Raw genomic sequence first — 16,696 nt, 5'->3', positions numbered from 1 at the left:
CTTAGTCAAATGCCTAAGAACTTTTCAAAATTCTTTGTAAAATTTTTATATTGAAGACAAACATTCAGTAATAAAAGTATACAGTTTACTCCTTTTTATGAAGAAAAGCTGTATTAATATCTTGTAATGCTCACTCTACATATTTCTCAGAAATGTTCTGGCCAACTTGGAACCCAGTTTGACTTTCACAGGAACACATGGGGATTCCACTAACATCAACAGATTTGTCTCTTGGCTGCTCAATTCAACTGCAGCCAGATGGAAAATGAAAAATGAGGAGGGGGCCAGGCCTATTGTCAAAGACACAAAGGAGTTATTGAGCAGAAATAGTCCAAAGTCTTACCCAGCTGCTATGAAAGCACCGAGAATGATGGCAAAGACACTGACAATGATGTTCAAGGAATACTGTTTCCTGTAATAAATAAATAGTGGATGGATAGATAGGTAGGCAGACAGATGGATAGATAGATAGATAGATAGATAAGGAAAGGAGGAAGAGAGGAAAATATATAGATTATATTTTTTAAATAAACTGAAAATAGACACTGTTAACAGTTTTATAGCTAAAATCTAATGGACAATGCTTTATGTAAAAAGAGTACTAAAGGTACCTTCAATGGATTAGGAAATCAGACCAAATTTACTTTATTTCTTAAGTAGTTGTCTTAATCTAATTACAAATGTATTTCTCTGTCCTCACTAGAAAGACGCTACGACAAAATGCAGAAGAGCTCCTGCTGGTGGGTCTAGTTGGTATGTACTTTTATCAAGCATCCAAAGATTAAGATAAAATTCAGTAGTAGAACTTAAAACATTGGGCCATCATCCAAATTTCATCATTAAATAATCTCCACAGCAAAATCAAGAATCACCTTTTTAGATGTCAGCCTGAGTATCTTTATGAGAAATTTTTAAACCAACATTATAAAAATTAATTTATTCTGATGTTACATCATAATTACTGCATCAGAATGAATTTCCCTGATTTTCTGCACTCCTATCCTATACTATATATGTGGACAACTTTTCCTCTACATTGCAAAATCAGTGTATATTCCATCTGGCTCAGGAAACAGATTTACATCTGTTTTGGGGTTGTTGTTTTTTTTATAATTTTCGATCACACACACATTTTATTTATCTAATGTAAAATTATAATTTTTTAAAAAAAACACTCATTACATTCTTAGGGAATCATGGAAATAGGAGACTGCTTTTAAGTGAACAAACCATTTGCCCTTAAGTTATTGCTACTAGCACTTCAAATCAACGATTTGAAAAGATGACTAGATGTTGAGAATTTGCTAGGTAAAAATAATGTGGGGGTGTGGGGAGAGGACACCAGAGGAAAAGAAGAAAAACAAAAATCACCCGAGTATGATGGTTTCCAGGAGTAAAGTAAGTGGAATGGTAAATTTCCTGAGCACGGTGAACATCGGCAAGCTGTCAGGAAAAGATTCAAGTATAATATCATCAGATACCAAGTATTTTTTTAATGCCTTACATTTTTAATTAAGCCCATTAATTTTCCAAATTAAATATAAGGAATTAACCTTAATTATCGCATATGTTACTAACAAGTCATATTAAATAATAAAAAGAAAAGGAGATTTAATAATTTCATGCCACTTTTACTTACTAGCAATTCAAAACATCATACTATCCAACTACTACAAAGTCTGTGCTAAAAGATTATATGCAATGTGAACCAATACAGCCTTTGACAAATCAAGTTGGGACTATGTATGGACAGTCATTAAATGGTCCTAACCTAGGACCTAATTACTTCTTGCTGGGAAACTTACCCTAAGATAATAACCCAAAGGAAAGAAAAAAAATCATGTGCACAAACATGTTCACTGCAGTAATGTCTTTGGGAAAAACATCAGAAGCAACCTGAATATCAGACAAAGCAATGATTAAATAAATTATGATAAATCCACTTGAGGGAACATTATACATTAATTCTATAATATAAAACTTTACCACTCTTGGAAAACGAACGTTAAATAAATCAAGGAGGTGACAAAACTATGTAGAGTCTACAACTGTAATAAAATACATTCTGTATATGGAAAAAGACTGAAAATGAATATGTAAAATAGTATGTTAGAGGATAAAATTATGGGTAATTTTTCCCTAAAACTTTATGTAATGAGGCCACATTCACTGCCTTTCAAAAATACTTATGAACCTTTCACCCACTCTCAAAACTCAGAGATTCCAGGACACAGCTCAATGCACAGCTACAGACTGCCAAGGCTGGAAAAACCCACCTCCATCTGCTTCCAATGTGACCCTGAGAAGATGGTGACCAAAGAAAGGAAAGCCAGAACCACAGCGTTTGGGGGGTGGGGTGGGCAGCCCCTCCTGACCAGACCTGAGGAGGGGTTTCACACTACAACCAGAGAGCAGTGCAGAAAGAATTTTCAAGAACTTCACTTAAAAATGTCTTATGAGACTGGTGTGAACTGCCTTTTTCAAAGCAAGACAAAAAAAAAAAAAAAAGGTCTTATTATTTTCAATTAAATTCAAAAAGTATTTTTAGATGATGCCTTTTAAAAGCAGATAAGGGGAATTCCCTGGCAGTACAGTGGTTAGGACTCTGTGCTCTCAGTGCCGAGGGCCTGAGTTCAATCCCTGGTCGGGGAACTAAGATCCCGTAAGCCATGCAGCACAGCCAAGAAGAAAAAAATAAAAGCAGATAAGGATACTTAATGGTGAAAAGCTGAATGTTCTTCCCCCTAAGATCAGGAATAAGACCAGGATGTTCACTCTCACCGCTACATCAATTCCACATTGTACTTGAGGTTCTAGATGGGACAATTAGGCCAAAAAAAAAAAGTATACAGCTTGGAAAAAAGAAAAGAAATAAAGTTGCCTCTATTTTCAGATGATATATATGGAGAAAATCCTAAGAAATCCATTAAAAAATTATTATTAGAACAAATGAAGTAAGTGTGCAGGAAACAAAATGAATATACAAAAATCAATTGTACTTCCATACACTAGCAATGAGCAATCCAAAAAGGAAATTAACAATTCCATTTATGATAGCATCAAAAAAAACAAAATTCTTGGGAATAACATAATAAAAGCAGTGTAAGAATGGTAATACACTACAAACTACCAAATATTGTTAAAAGGTGAAAGAAGATTAAATGGAAAGACACTCCATGTTATGGATCAGAGGCTTAATGTTGTTAAAATGGAAATACTTCCCAAATAAATCTATAGATTCAACACAGTCCTATCAAAATTTCAGCTGGCTTTTTTTTTCCTCCAGAAATTGACAAACTAATTCTATAATCAATGTGGAAATGCAAGAAAACCAGAAAGCCAAAACAATCTTGAAAAAGAAGAACAAACCTGGTGGAACCAATTTCAAAACTCATTACAACAGGAGTAGGGGCAAGATGGCGGAAGAGTAAGACGCGGAGATCACCTTCCTTCCCACAGATACAGTAGAAATACATCTACACGTGGAACTGCTCCTACAGAACACCCACTGAACGCTGGCAGAAGACGTCAGACCTCCCAAAAGGCAAGAAAATCCCCACGTACTTGGGTAGGGTAAAAGAAAAAAGAAATAACAGAGACAAAAGAATAGGGACGGGACCTGCGCCAGTGGGAGGGAGCCGTGAAGGAGGAAAGGTTTCCAGGCACTAGGAAGCCCCTTTGCGGGCAGAGACTGCGGGTGGCAGAGGGGGGAAGCTTCGGAGCCGCGGAGGAGAGCGCAGCCACAGGGGTGCGGAGGGCAAAGCGGAGAGACTCCCGCACAGAGGCTCGGCACCAACCAGCACTCACCAGCCCGAGAGGCTTGTCTGCTCACTCGCCGGGGCGGGCGGGGGCTGGGAGCTGAGGCTCGGGCTTTGGTGCTAGCCGGGAGGGAGTCTGGGAAAAAGTCTGCAGCTGCCGAAGAGGCAAGAGACTTTTTCTTGCCTCTTTGTTTCGCGGCGCGCAAGGAGAGGGGATTCAGAGCGCTGCCTAAATGAAATCCAGAGACGGGTGCGAGCCGCGGCTATCAGCGCGGATCCCACAGCAACAGGGGCGCAGAGGGAAAAACGGAGAGATTCCCGCACAGAGGCTCAGCGCCAAGCAGCGCTCACCATCCCAAGAGGCTTGTCTGCTCACCCGCTGGGGCAGGCGGGGCTGGGAGCTGAGGCGCGGGCTTCTGTCGGATCGCAGGGAGAGGACTGGGGTTGGCGCGTGAACACAGCCTGAAGGGGTTGGCGTGCCGCGGCGAGCTGGGAGGGAGCCGGAGAGGAGGTCTGCAGCCGCCGAAGAGGCAAGAGACTTTTTCTTGCCTCTTTGTTTCGCGGCGCACAAGGAGAGGGGATTCAGAGCGCCGCCTAGACGAGCTCCAGAGGCGGGCGCGAGCCGCGGCTAACAGCGCGGACCCCAGAGACTGGTAGGAAACGCTAAGGCTGCTGCTGCCGCCACCAAGAAGCCTGTGTGCGAGCACAGGTCACTCTCCACACTGCCCCTCCCGGGAGCCGGTGCAGCTCGCCACTGCCAGTCTCCCGTGATCTGGGGACAACTTCCCCGGGAGAACACACGGCGCGCCTCAGGCTGCTGCAACGTCACGACGCCTCTGACGCCACAGGCTCGCCCCGCCTCCTCCGTACCGCTCCCTCCCCCGGCCTGAGTGAGCCAGAGCCCCCAAAGCAGCTGCTCCTTTAACCCCGTTCTGTCTGGGCGGGGAACGGACGCCCTCAGGCGACGTACACGCAGAGGCGGGTCCAAATCCAAAGCTGAACGCTGGGAGCTGTACGAACAAAGAAGAGAAAGGGAAATCTCCCCCAGCAGCCTGAGAAGCAGCGGATTAAAGCTCCACAAACAACTTGATGTGCCTGCATCTGTTGAATACCTGAATAGACAACGAATCATCCCAAATTCAAAAGGTGGACTTTAGGAGCAGGATATATTAATTTCCCCTTTTCTTTTTTTTGTGAGTGTATATGTGTATGCTTCTGGGTGAGATTTTGTCTGTATAGCTTTGCTTTCACCATCAGTCCTAGGGTTAAGTCCGTCCATTTTTTTTTTTTTTTTTTTTTTTACTTAAACAAATTTTTTTTCCTAATATATGCTTTCTTAATAGTTTTTTCCGTATTTTCTATTTTTAGAAATTAAAAAAATTTTTTATTAAGTTTTTTCTTATTTTTTATTTTAAAAAATTAAAAATTTTTTTCTTAATAATTTTTTTTCTTAAAAATTTTTTTCTTATTTTTTACTATAAAAAATAAATCTATTTTTAAAAATTAAAAAAAAATTTTTTTCTGAATACATTTACTTTTAATAATTTTTTTCTTATTTTTTATTATAATAGCTTTATTTTATTTTATTTTATCCTCTTTTTATCTTTCTATTTTTTTCTCCCTTATATTCTGAGCTGTGTGGATGAAAGGCTCTTGGTGCTCCAGCCAGGCATCAGGGCTGTGCCTCTGAGGTGGGAGAGCCAACTTCAGGACACTGGTCCACAAGAGACCTACCAGCTCCATGTAATACCAAACGGCAAAAATCTCTCAGAGATCTCCATCTCAACATCAAGACCCAGCTTCACTCAACGACCAGCAGGCTACAGGGCTGGACACCCTATGCCAAACAACTAGCAAGACAGGAACACTGCCCCATCCATTAGCAGGGAGGCTGCCTAAAATGATAAGGCCACAGACACCCCAAAACACACCACCAGACGTGGACGTGCCCACCAGAAAGACAAGATTCAACCTCATCTACCAGAACACAGGCACTAGTCCCCTCCACCAGGAAGCCTACACAACCCACTGAACCAACCTTACCCACTGGGGACAGATACCAAAAACAACGGGAACTACGAACCTGCAGCCTGTGAAAAGGAGACCCCAAACACAGTAAGATAAGCAAAATGAGACGACAGAAAAACACACAGCAGATGAAGGAGCAGGGTCAAAACACACCAGACCTAACAAATGAAGAGGAAATAGGTAGTCTACCTGAAAAAGAATTCAGAATAATGATAGTAAGGATGATCCAAAATCTTGGAAATAGAATAGACAAAATGCAAGAAACATTTAACAAGGACATAGAAGAACTAAAGAGGAACCAAGCAACGATGAAAAACACAATAAATGAAATTAAAAATACTCTAGATGGGATCAATAGCAGAATAACTGAGGCAGAAGAAAGGATAAGTGACCTGGAAGATAAAATGGTGGAAATAACTACTGCAGAGCAGGATAAAGAAAAAAGAATGAAAAGAACTGAGGACAGTCTCAGAGACCTCTGGGACAACATTAAACGCACCAACATTCGAATTATAGGGGTCCCAGAAGAAGAAGAGAAAAAGAAAGGGACTGAGAAAATATTTGAAGAGATTATAGTTGAAAACTTCCCTAATATGGGAAAGGAAATAGTTAATCAAGTCCAGGAAGCACAGAGAGTCCCATACAGGATAAACCCAAGGAGAAACACGCCAAGACACATATTAATCAAACTGTCAAAAATTAAATATAAAGAAAACATATTAAAAGCAGCAAGGGAAAAACAACAAATAACACACAAGGGAATCCCCATAAGGTTAACATCTGATCTTTCAGCAGAAACTCTGCAAGCCAGAAGGGAGTGGCAGGATATACTTAAAGTGATGAAGGAGAAAAACCTACAACCAAGGTTACTCTACCCAGCAAGGATCTCATTCAGATGTAATGGAGAAATTAAAACCTTTACAGACAAGCAAAAGCTGAGAGAGTTCAGCACCACCAAACCAGCTTTACAACAAATGCTAAAGGAACTTCTCTAGGCAAGAAACACAAGAGAAGGAAAACACCTACAATAACAAACCCAAAACATTTAAGAAAATGGGAATGGGAACATACATATCAATAATTACCTTGAATGTAAATGGATTAAATGCTCCCACCAAAAGACACAGACTGGTTGAATGGATACAAAAACAAGACCCATATATATGCTGTCTACAAGAGACCCACTTCAGACCTAGAGACACATACAGACTGAAAGTGAGGGGATGGAAAAAGATATTCCATGCAAATGGAAATCAAAAGAAAGCTGGAGTAGCAATTCTCATATCAGACAAAATAGACTTTAAAATAAAGAATATTATAAGAGACAAAGAAGGACACTATATAATGATCAAGGGATCGATCCAAGAGGAAGGTATAACAATTGTAAATATTTATGCACCCAACATAGGAGCACCTCAATACATAAGGCAAATACTAACAGCCCTAAAAGGGGAAATTGACAGCAACACAATCATAGTAGGGGACTTTAACACCCCACTTTCATCAATGGACAGATCATCCAAAATGAAAATAAATAAGGAAACACAAGCTTTAAATGATACATTAAACAAGATGGACTTAATTGATATTTATAGGACATTCCACCCAAAAACAACAGAATACACATTTTTCTCAAGTGCGCATGGAACATTCTCCAGGATAGATCATATCTTGGGTCACAAATCAAGCCTTGGTAAATTTAAGAAAATTGAAATCGTATCAAGTATCTTTTCCGACCACAACGCTATGAGACTAGATATCAATTACAGGAAAAGATCTGTAAAAAATACAAACACATGGAGGCTACACAATACACTACTTAATAATGAAGTGATCACTGAAGAAATCAAAGGGGAAATCAAAAAATACCTAGAAACAAATGACAATGGAGATACGACGACCCAAAACCTATGGGACGCAGCAAAAGCAGTGCTAAGAGGGAAGTTTATAGCAATACAAGCCTACCTCAAGAAACAGGAAACATCTCGAATAAACAACCTAACCTTGCACCTAAAGCAATTAGAGAAAGAAGAACAAAAAAATCCCAAAGCTAGCAGAAGGAAAGAAATCATAAAGATCAGGTCAGAAATAAATGAAAAAGAAATGAAGGAAACAATAGCAAAAATCAATAAAACTAAAAGCTGGTTCTTTGAGAAGATAAACAAAATTGATAAACCATTAGCCAGACTCATCAAGAGAAAAAGGGAGAAGACTCAAATCAATAGAATTAGAAATGAAAAAGGAGAAGTAACCACTGACACTGCAGAAATACAAAAGATCATGAGAGATTACTACAAGCAACTCTACGCCAATAAAATGGACAACCTGGAAGAAATGGACAGATTCTTAGAAATGCACAAACTGCCGAGACTGAACCAGGAAGAAATAGAAAATATGAACAGACCAATCACAAGCACTGAAATTGAAACTGTGATTAAAAACCTTCCAACAAACAAAAGCCCAGGACCAGATGGCTTCACAGGTGAATTCTATCAAACATTTAGAGAAGAGCTAACACCTATCCTTCTCAAACTCTTCCAAAATATTGCAGAGGGAGGAACACTCCCAAACTCATTCTACGAGGCCACCATCACCCTGATACCAAAACCAGACAAAGATGTCACAAAGAAAGAAAACTACAGGCCAATATCACTGATGAACATAGATGCAAAAATCCTCAACAAAATACTCGCAAACAGAATCCAACAGCACATTAAAAGGATCATACACCATGATCAAGTGGGGTTTATCCCAGGAATGCAAGGATTCTTCAATATACGTAAATCAATCAATGTGATACACCATATTAACAAATTGAAGGAGAAAAACCATATGATCATCTCAATAGATGCAGAGAAAGCTTTCGACAAAATTCAACACCCATTTATGATAAAAGTCCTGCAGAAAGTAGGCATAGAGGGAACTTTCCTCAACATAATAAAGGCCATATATGACAAACCCACAGCCAACATTGTCCTCAATGGTGAAAAACTGAAACCATTTCCACTAAGATCAGGAACAAGACAAGGTTGCCCACTCTCACCACTATTATTCAACATAGTTTTGGAAGTGTTAGCCACAGCAATCAGAGAAGACAAAGAAATAAAAGGAATCCAAATCGGAAAAGAAGAAGTAAAGCTGTCACTGTTTGCAGATGACATGATACTATACATAGAGAATCCTAAAGATGCTACCAGAAAACTCCTAGAGCTAATCAATGAATTTGGTAAAGTAGCAGGATACAAAATTAATGCACAGAAATCTCTTGCATTTCTATACACTAATGACGGAAAATCTGAAAGTGAAATTAAGAAAACACTCCCGTTTACCATTGCAACAAAAAGAATAAAATATCTAGGAATAAACCTACCTAAGGAGACAAAAGACCTGTATGCAGAAAATTATAAGACACTGATGAAAGAAATTAAAGATGATACAAATAGATGGAAAGATATACCATGTTCCTGGATTGGAAGAATCAACATTGTGAAAATGACTCTACTACCCAAAGCAATCTACAGATTCAATGCAATCCCTATCAAACTACCACTGGCATTTTTCACAGAACTAGAACAAAAAATTTCACAATTTGTATGGAAACACAAAAGACCCCGAATAGCCAAAGCAATCTTGAGAACGAAAAATGGAGCTGGGGGAATCAGGCTCCCTGACTTCAGACTATATTACAAAGCTACAGTAATCAAGACAGTTTGGTACTGGCACAAAAACAGAAATATTGATCAATGGAACAGGATAGAAAGCCCAGAGATAAACCCACGCACATATGGTCACCTTATCTTTGATAAAGGAGGCAAGCATATACGGTGGAGAAAAGACAGCCTCTTCAATAAGTGGTGCTGGGAAAATTGGACAGATACATGTAAAAGTATGAAATTAGAACACTCCCTGACACCATGCACAAAAGTAAACTCAAAATGGATTAAAGACCTAAGTGTAAGACCAGACACTATCAAACTCTTAGAGGAAAACATAGGCAGAACATTCTATGACATACATCACAGCAAGATTCTTTTTGACCCAGCTCCCAGAGAAATGGAAATAAGAACACAAATAAACAAATGGGACCTAATGAAACTTAAAAGCTTTTGCACAGCAAAGGAAACCATAAACAAGACCAAAAGACAACCATCAGAATGGGAGAAAATATTTGCAAATGAAGCAACTGACAAAGGATTAATCTCCAAGATTTACAAGCAGCTCATGCAGCTCAATAACAAAAAAACGAACAACCCAATCCAAAAATGGGCAGAAGACCTAAATAGACATTTCTCCAAAGAAGATATACAGATGGCCAACAGACACATGAAAGAATGCTCAACATCATTAATCATTAGAGAAATGCAAATCAAAACTACAATGAGATATCATCTCACACCGGTCAGAATGGCCATCATCAAAAAATCTAGAAACAATAAATGCTGGAGAGGGTGTGGAGGAAAGGGAACTCTCTTGCACTGTTGGTGGGAATGTAAATTGATACAGCCACTATGGAGAACAGTATGGAGGTTCTTTAAAAAACTACAAATAGAACTACCATACGATCCAGCAATCCCACTACTGGGCATATACCCTGAGAAAACCATAGGTCAAAAAGACTCTTGTACCAAAATGTTCATTGCAGCTCTATTTACAATAGCCAGGACATGGAAGCAACCTAAATGTCCATCGACAGATGAATGGATAAAGAAGATGTGGCACATATATACAATGGAATATTACTCAGCCATAAAAAGAAATGAATTGGAGGTATTTGTAATGAGGTGGATGGAGTTAGAGTCTGTCATACAGAGTGAAGTAAGTCAGAAAGAGAAAAACAAATACAGTATGCTAACACATATATACGGAATCTAAGGGAAAAAAAAGCCATGAAGAACCTCGTGGCAAGACGGGAATAAAGACACAGACCTACTAGAGAATGGACTTGAGGATATGGGGAAGGGGTGGGGTGAGATGTGATAGGGTGAGAGAGTGTCATGGACATATATACACTACCAAATGTAAAATACGTAGCTAGTGGGAAGCAGCCACATAGCACAGGGAGATCAGCTCGGTGCTTTGTGACCACCTAGAGGGGTGGGATGGGGAGGGTGGGAGGGAGGGAGATGCAAGAGGGAAGAGATATGGGAACATATTGTATAGGTATAACTGATTCACTTTGTTATAAAGCAGAAGCTAACACACCATTGTAAGGCAATTATACTTCAATAAAGATGTTTAAAAAAAAAAAAAAAAAAAAAAAAAAGATAGGAGAACAATCTGTAGCTCTAAAGTGGAGGGACGTGCAGCCAGAGATTGTAACATTCGATCTTTGCAGGCACATGCGGAAACTTCTCATTATATTTACGTGATCTTATATTTTTCATTTCCATGTTTTTGTATGTTTTATAATGTACATAATAAGTTAGCATATTAGTTCATGTACATAATTAATAAATGTATCTTGGAGGTAAAAAAAAAAAAAAAAAAAAAAAAAAGAAAACATATTAAAAGCAGCAAGGGAAAAACAACAAATAACACACAAGGGAATCCCCATAAGGTTAACATCTGATCTTTCAGCAGAAACTCTGCAAGCCAGAAGGGAGTGGCAGGATATACTTAAAGTGATGAAGGAGAAAAACCTACAACCAAGGTTACTCTACCCAGCAAGGATCTCATTCAGATGTAATGGAGAAATTAAAACCTTTACAGACAAGCAAAAGCTGAGAGAGTTCAGCACCACCAAACCAGCTTTACAACAAATGCTAAAGGAACTTCTCTAGGCAAGAAACACAAGAGAAGGAAAACACCTACAATAACAAACCCAAAACATTTAAGAAAATGGGAATAGGAACATACATATCGATAATTACCTTGAATGTAAATGGATTAAATGCTCCCACCAAAAGACACAGACTGGCTGAATGGATACAAAAACAAGACCCATATATATGCTGTCTACAAGAGACCCACTTCAGACCTAGAGACACATACAGACTGAAAGTGAGGGGATGGAAAAAGATATTCCATGCAAATGGAAATCAAAAGAAAGCTGGAGTAGCAATTCTCACATCACACAAAATAGACTTTAAAATAAAGACTGTTACAAGACACAAGGAAGGACACTACATAATGATCAAGGGATCAATCCAAGAGAATAAATAACAATTGTAAATATTTATGCACCCAACATAGGAGCACCTCAATACATAAGGGAAATACTAACAGCCATAAAAGGGGAAATCGACAGCAACACAATCATAGTAGGGGACTTTAACACCCCACTTTCACCAATGGACAGATCATCCAAAATGAAAATAAATAAGGAAACACAAGCTTTAAATGATACATTAAACAAGATGGACTTAATTGATATTTATAGGACATTCCACCCCAAAACAACAGAATACACATTTTTCTCAAGTGCGCATGGAACATTCTCCAGGATAGATCATATCTTGGGTCACAAATCAAGCCTTGGTAAATTTAAGAAAATTGAAATCGTATCAAGTATCTTTTCCGACCACAACGCTATGAGACTAGATATCAATTACAGGAAAAGATGTGTAAAAAATACAAATACATGGAGGCTACACAATACACTACTTAATAACGAAGTGATCACTGAAGAAATCAAAGGGGAAATCAAAAAATACCTAGAAACAAATGACAATGGAGATACGACGACCCAAAACCTATGGGACGCAGCAAAAGCACTGCTAAGAGGGAAGTTTATAGCAATACAAGCCTACCTCAAGAAACAGGAAACATCTCGAATAAACAACCTAACCTTGCACCTAAAGCAATTAGAGAAAGAAGAACAAAAAAACCCCAAAGATAGCAGAAGGAAAGAAATCATAAAGATCAGGTCAGAAATAAATGAAAAAGAAATGAAGGAAACAATTGCAAAGATCAATAAAACTAAAAGCTGGTTCTTTGAGAAGATAAACAAAATTGATAAACCATTAGCCAGACTCATCAAGAGAAAAAGGGAGAAGACTCAAATCAATAGAATTAGAAATGAAAAAGGAGAAGTAACCACTGACACTGCAGAAATACAAAAGATCATGAGAGATTACTACAAGCAACTCTACGCCAATAAAATGGACAACCTGGAAGAAATGGACAGATTCTTAGAAATGCACAAACTGCCGAGACTGAACCAGGAAGAAATAGAAAATATGAACAGACCAATCACAAGCACTGAAATTGAAACTGTGATTAAAAACCTTCCAACAAACAAAAGCCCAGGACCAGATGGCTTCACAGGTGAATTCTATCAAACATTTAGAGAAGAGCTAACACCTATCCTTCTCAAACTCTTCCAAAATATTGCAGAGGGAGGAACACTCCCAAACTCATTCTACGAGGCCACCATCACCCTGATACCAAAACCAGACAAAGATGTCACAAAGAAAGAAAACTACAGGCCAATATCACTGATGAACATAGATGCAAAAATCCTCAACAAAATACTCGCAAACAGAATCCAACAGCACATTAAAAGGATCATACACCATGATCAAGTGGGGTTTATCCCAGGAATGCAAGGATTCTTCAATATACGTAAATCAATCAATGTGATACACCATATTAACAAATTGAAGGAGAAAAACCATATGATCATCTCAATAGATGCAGAGAAAGCTTTTGACAAAATTCAACACCCATTTATGATAAAAGCCCTGCAGAAAGTAGGCATAGAGGGAACTTTCCTCAACATAATAAAGGCCATATATGACAAACCCACAGCCAACATTGTCCTCAATGGTGAAAAACTGAAACCATTTCCAATAAGATCAGGAACAAGACAAGGTTGCCCACTCTCACCACTATTATTTAACATAGTTTTGGAAGTGTTAGCCACAGCAATCAGAGAAGAAAAAGAAATAAAAGGAATCCAAATCGGAAAAGAAGAAGTAAAGCTGTCACTGTTTGCAGATGACATGATACTATACATAGAGAATCCTAAAGATGCTACCAGAAAACTACTAGAGCTAATCAATGAATTTGGTAAAGTAGCAGGATACAAAAGTAATGCACAGAAATCTCTTGCATTTCTATACACTAATGACGAAAAATCTGATAGTGAAATTAAGAAAACACTCCCGTTTACCATTGCAACAAAAAGAATAAAATATCTAGGAATAAACCTACCTAAGGAGACAAAAGACCTGTATGCAGAAAATTATAAGACACTGATGAAAGAAATTAAAGATGATACAAATAGATGGAAAGATATACCATGTTCCTGGATTGGAAGAATCAACATTGTGAAAATGACTCTACTACCCAAAGCAATCTACAGATTCAATGCAATCCCTGTCAAACTACCACTGGCATTTTTCACAGAACTAGAACAAAAAATTTCACAATTTGTATGGAAACACAAAAGACCCCGAATAGCCAAAGCAATCTTGAGAACGAAAAATGGAGCTGGGGGAATCAGCCTCCCTGACTTCAGACTATATTACAAAGCTACAGTAATCAAGACAGTTTGGTACTGGCACAAAAACAGAAATATAGATCAATGGAACAGGATAGAAAGCCCAGAGATAAACCCACGCACCTATGGTCACCTTATCTTTGATAAAGGAGGCAAGCATATACAGTGGAGAAAAGACAGCCTCTTCAATAAGTGGTGCTGGGAAAATTGGACAGATACATGTAAAAGTATGAAATTAGAACACTCCCTGACACCATGCACAAAAATAAACTCAAAATGGATTAAAGACCTAAGTGTAAGACCAGACACTATCAAACTCTTAGAGGAAAACATAGGCAGAACACTCTATGACATACATCACAGCAAGATTCTTTTTGACCCAGCTCCCAGAGAAATGGAAATAGGAACACAAATAAACAAATGGGACCTAATGAAACTTAAAAGCTTTTGCACAGCAAAGGAAACCATAAACAAGACCAAAAGACAACCATCAGAATGGGAGAAAATATTTGCAAATGAAGCAACTGACAAAGGATTAATCTCCAAGATTTACAAGCAGCTCATGCAGCTCAATAACAAAAAAACGAACAACCCAATCCAAAAATGGGCAGAAGACCTAAATAGACATTTCTCCAAAGAAGATATACAGATGGCCTACAGACACATGAAAGAATGCTCAACATCATTAATCATTAGAGAAATGCAAATCAAAACTACAATGAGATATCATCTCACACCGGTCAGAATGGCCATCATCAAAAAATCTAGAAACAATAAATGCTGGAGAGGGTGTGGAGGAAAGGGAACTCTCTTGCACTGTTGGTGGGAATGTAAATTGATACAGCCACTATGGAGAACAGTATGGGGGTTCCTTAAAAAACTACAAATAGAACTACCATACGATCCAGCAATCCCACTACTGGGCATATACCCTGAGAAAACCATAGTTCAAAAAGAGTCATGTACCAAAATGTTCATTGCAGCTCTATTTACAATAGCCAGGACATGGAAGCAACCTAAATGTCCATCGACAGATGAATGGATAAAGAAGATGTGGCACATATATACAATGGAATATTACTCAGCCATAAAAAGAAATGAAATGGAGGTATTTGTAATGAGGTGGATGGAGTTAGAGTCTGTCATACAGAGTGAAGTAAGTCAGAAAGAGAAAAACAAATACAGTATGCTAACACATATATACGGAATCTAAGGGAAAAAAAGCCATGAAGAACCTAGTGGCAAGACGGGAATAAAGACACAGACCTACTAGAGAATGGACTTGAGGATATGGGGAGGGGGTGGGGTGAGACGTGACAAGGTGAGAGAGTGTCATGGACATATATACACTACCAAATGTAAAATAGATAGCTAGTGGGAAGCAGCCACATAGCACAGGGAGATCAGCTCGGTGCTTTGTGACCACCTAGAGGGGTGGGATGTGGAGGGTGGGAGGGAGGGAGATGCAAGAGGGAAGAGATATGGGAACATATTGTATATGTATAACTGATTAACTTTGTTATAAAGCAGAAGCTAACACACCATTGTGAGGCAATTATACTTCAATAAAGATGTTTAAAAAAAAAAAAAGTTATTACAAAAAAAAAAACTCATTACAAAGCTACAATTATCAGTATTATCTAGTACTAGTTTAAAGATAAACATTTAATCAAAGCAATAAGACTGAGAATCAAGAAATAAATCTTTCCAATTATGGTCAATTAATTTTCAACAAGGGTGCCAAGACAATACAATGGGGAAAGAACAGTCTTTTCAATAAATAATGCTGAAACAACTCAACATTCACATGCAAAAGCATGATTTTGGACCCCTACCTCACACTACATACAAAAAATTACGTCAAAATATATCAAAGACCTAAATGTAGGAGCTAAAACTATAAAACTCTTAGATGAAAGAATAGGATTATATCTTCATGACCCTGGGTCAGGCAAAATTCTCTTAGACACAATACCAAAAGCACAAGCAACAATAACAAATATAAATATATCAGACTTCACCAAAATGTAAAACTTTTATAAATAGATAAATGTGTGATAGATACATACAATAGAATACTATACAGTCTTATTCTGATACATGTTACAACATGGATGAAACAAAAACATGCTAACTGAAATAAACTGGACATAAAAGGACAAATATTGTATGATTCCATTTGTATGAAATATCTAGAATAGGCAATTTCATAGCGATAGCAAGTGAAATAGAGTTTACCAGGGCCGGGGGGATGGGGGAATGGGGCATTCGGTTTAATGGGTACAGAATTTCTGTTTGGGATGATGAAAAATTTCTGGAAATAGATAGTGGTGATGGTTGCTCAAGATTGTGAATATATTTAATGCCACTTAACTGTCCACTTAAAAATAGTTAAAATGGTGAGTTTTATGTTATATATATTTTACCTTAATTATTAATTAAATTTTTAAAACCTTAAAACTTTTGT

The 16,696-nt window shown here is 38.1% G+C and overlaps 1 protein-coding gene across 3 annotated transcripts in view; it reads right to left on the bottom strand.

The window, feature by feature from the left end:
* The window catches only part of SLC35D2 (solute carrier family 35 member D2), a 66,095-nt gene that overhangs the window by 21,370 nt on the left and 28,029 nt on the right, over window positions 1–16,696 (bottom strand). Inside the window, exons 5-6 of one of the 3 annotated variants that reach the window (XM_059926308.1) lie at window positions 1,372–1,443; window positions 344–412 (exon numbers count right to left, since the gene is read on the bottom strand). The exons of 1 other annotated variant lie outside the window; for it this stretch is intronic. In XM_059926308.1, the coding sequence (XP_059782291.1) occupies window positions 344–412; window positions 1,372–1,443 (141 nt within the window). The remainder of the gene's footprint in view (window positions 1–343; window positions 413–1,371; window positions 1,444–16,696) is intronic. One more of the 3 variants, XM_059926309.1, reaches the window with a different exon arrangement.

Source organism: Balaenoptera ricei, chromosome 6, assembly GCF_028023285.1.
Source record: "Balaenoptera ricei isolate mBalRic1 chromosome 6, mBalRic1.hap2, whole genome shotgun sequence".
Lineage (NCBI taxonomy): Eukaryota > Metazoa > Chordata > Mammalia > Artiodactyla > Balaenopteridae > Balaenoptera > Balaenoptera ricei.
This window is presented reverse-complemented; position numbering and strand designations above follow the sequence as displayed.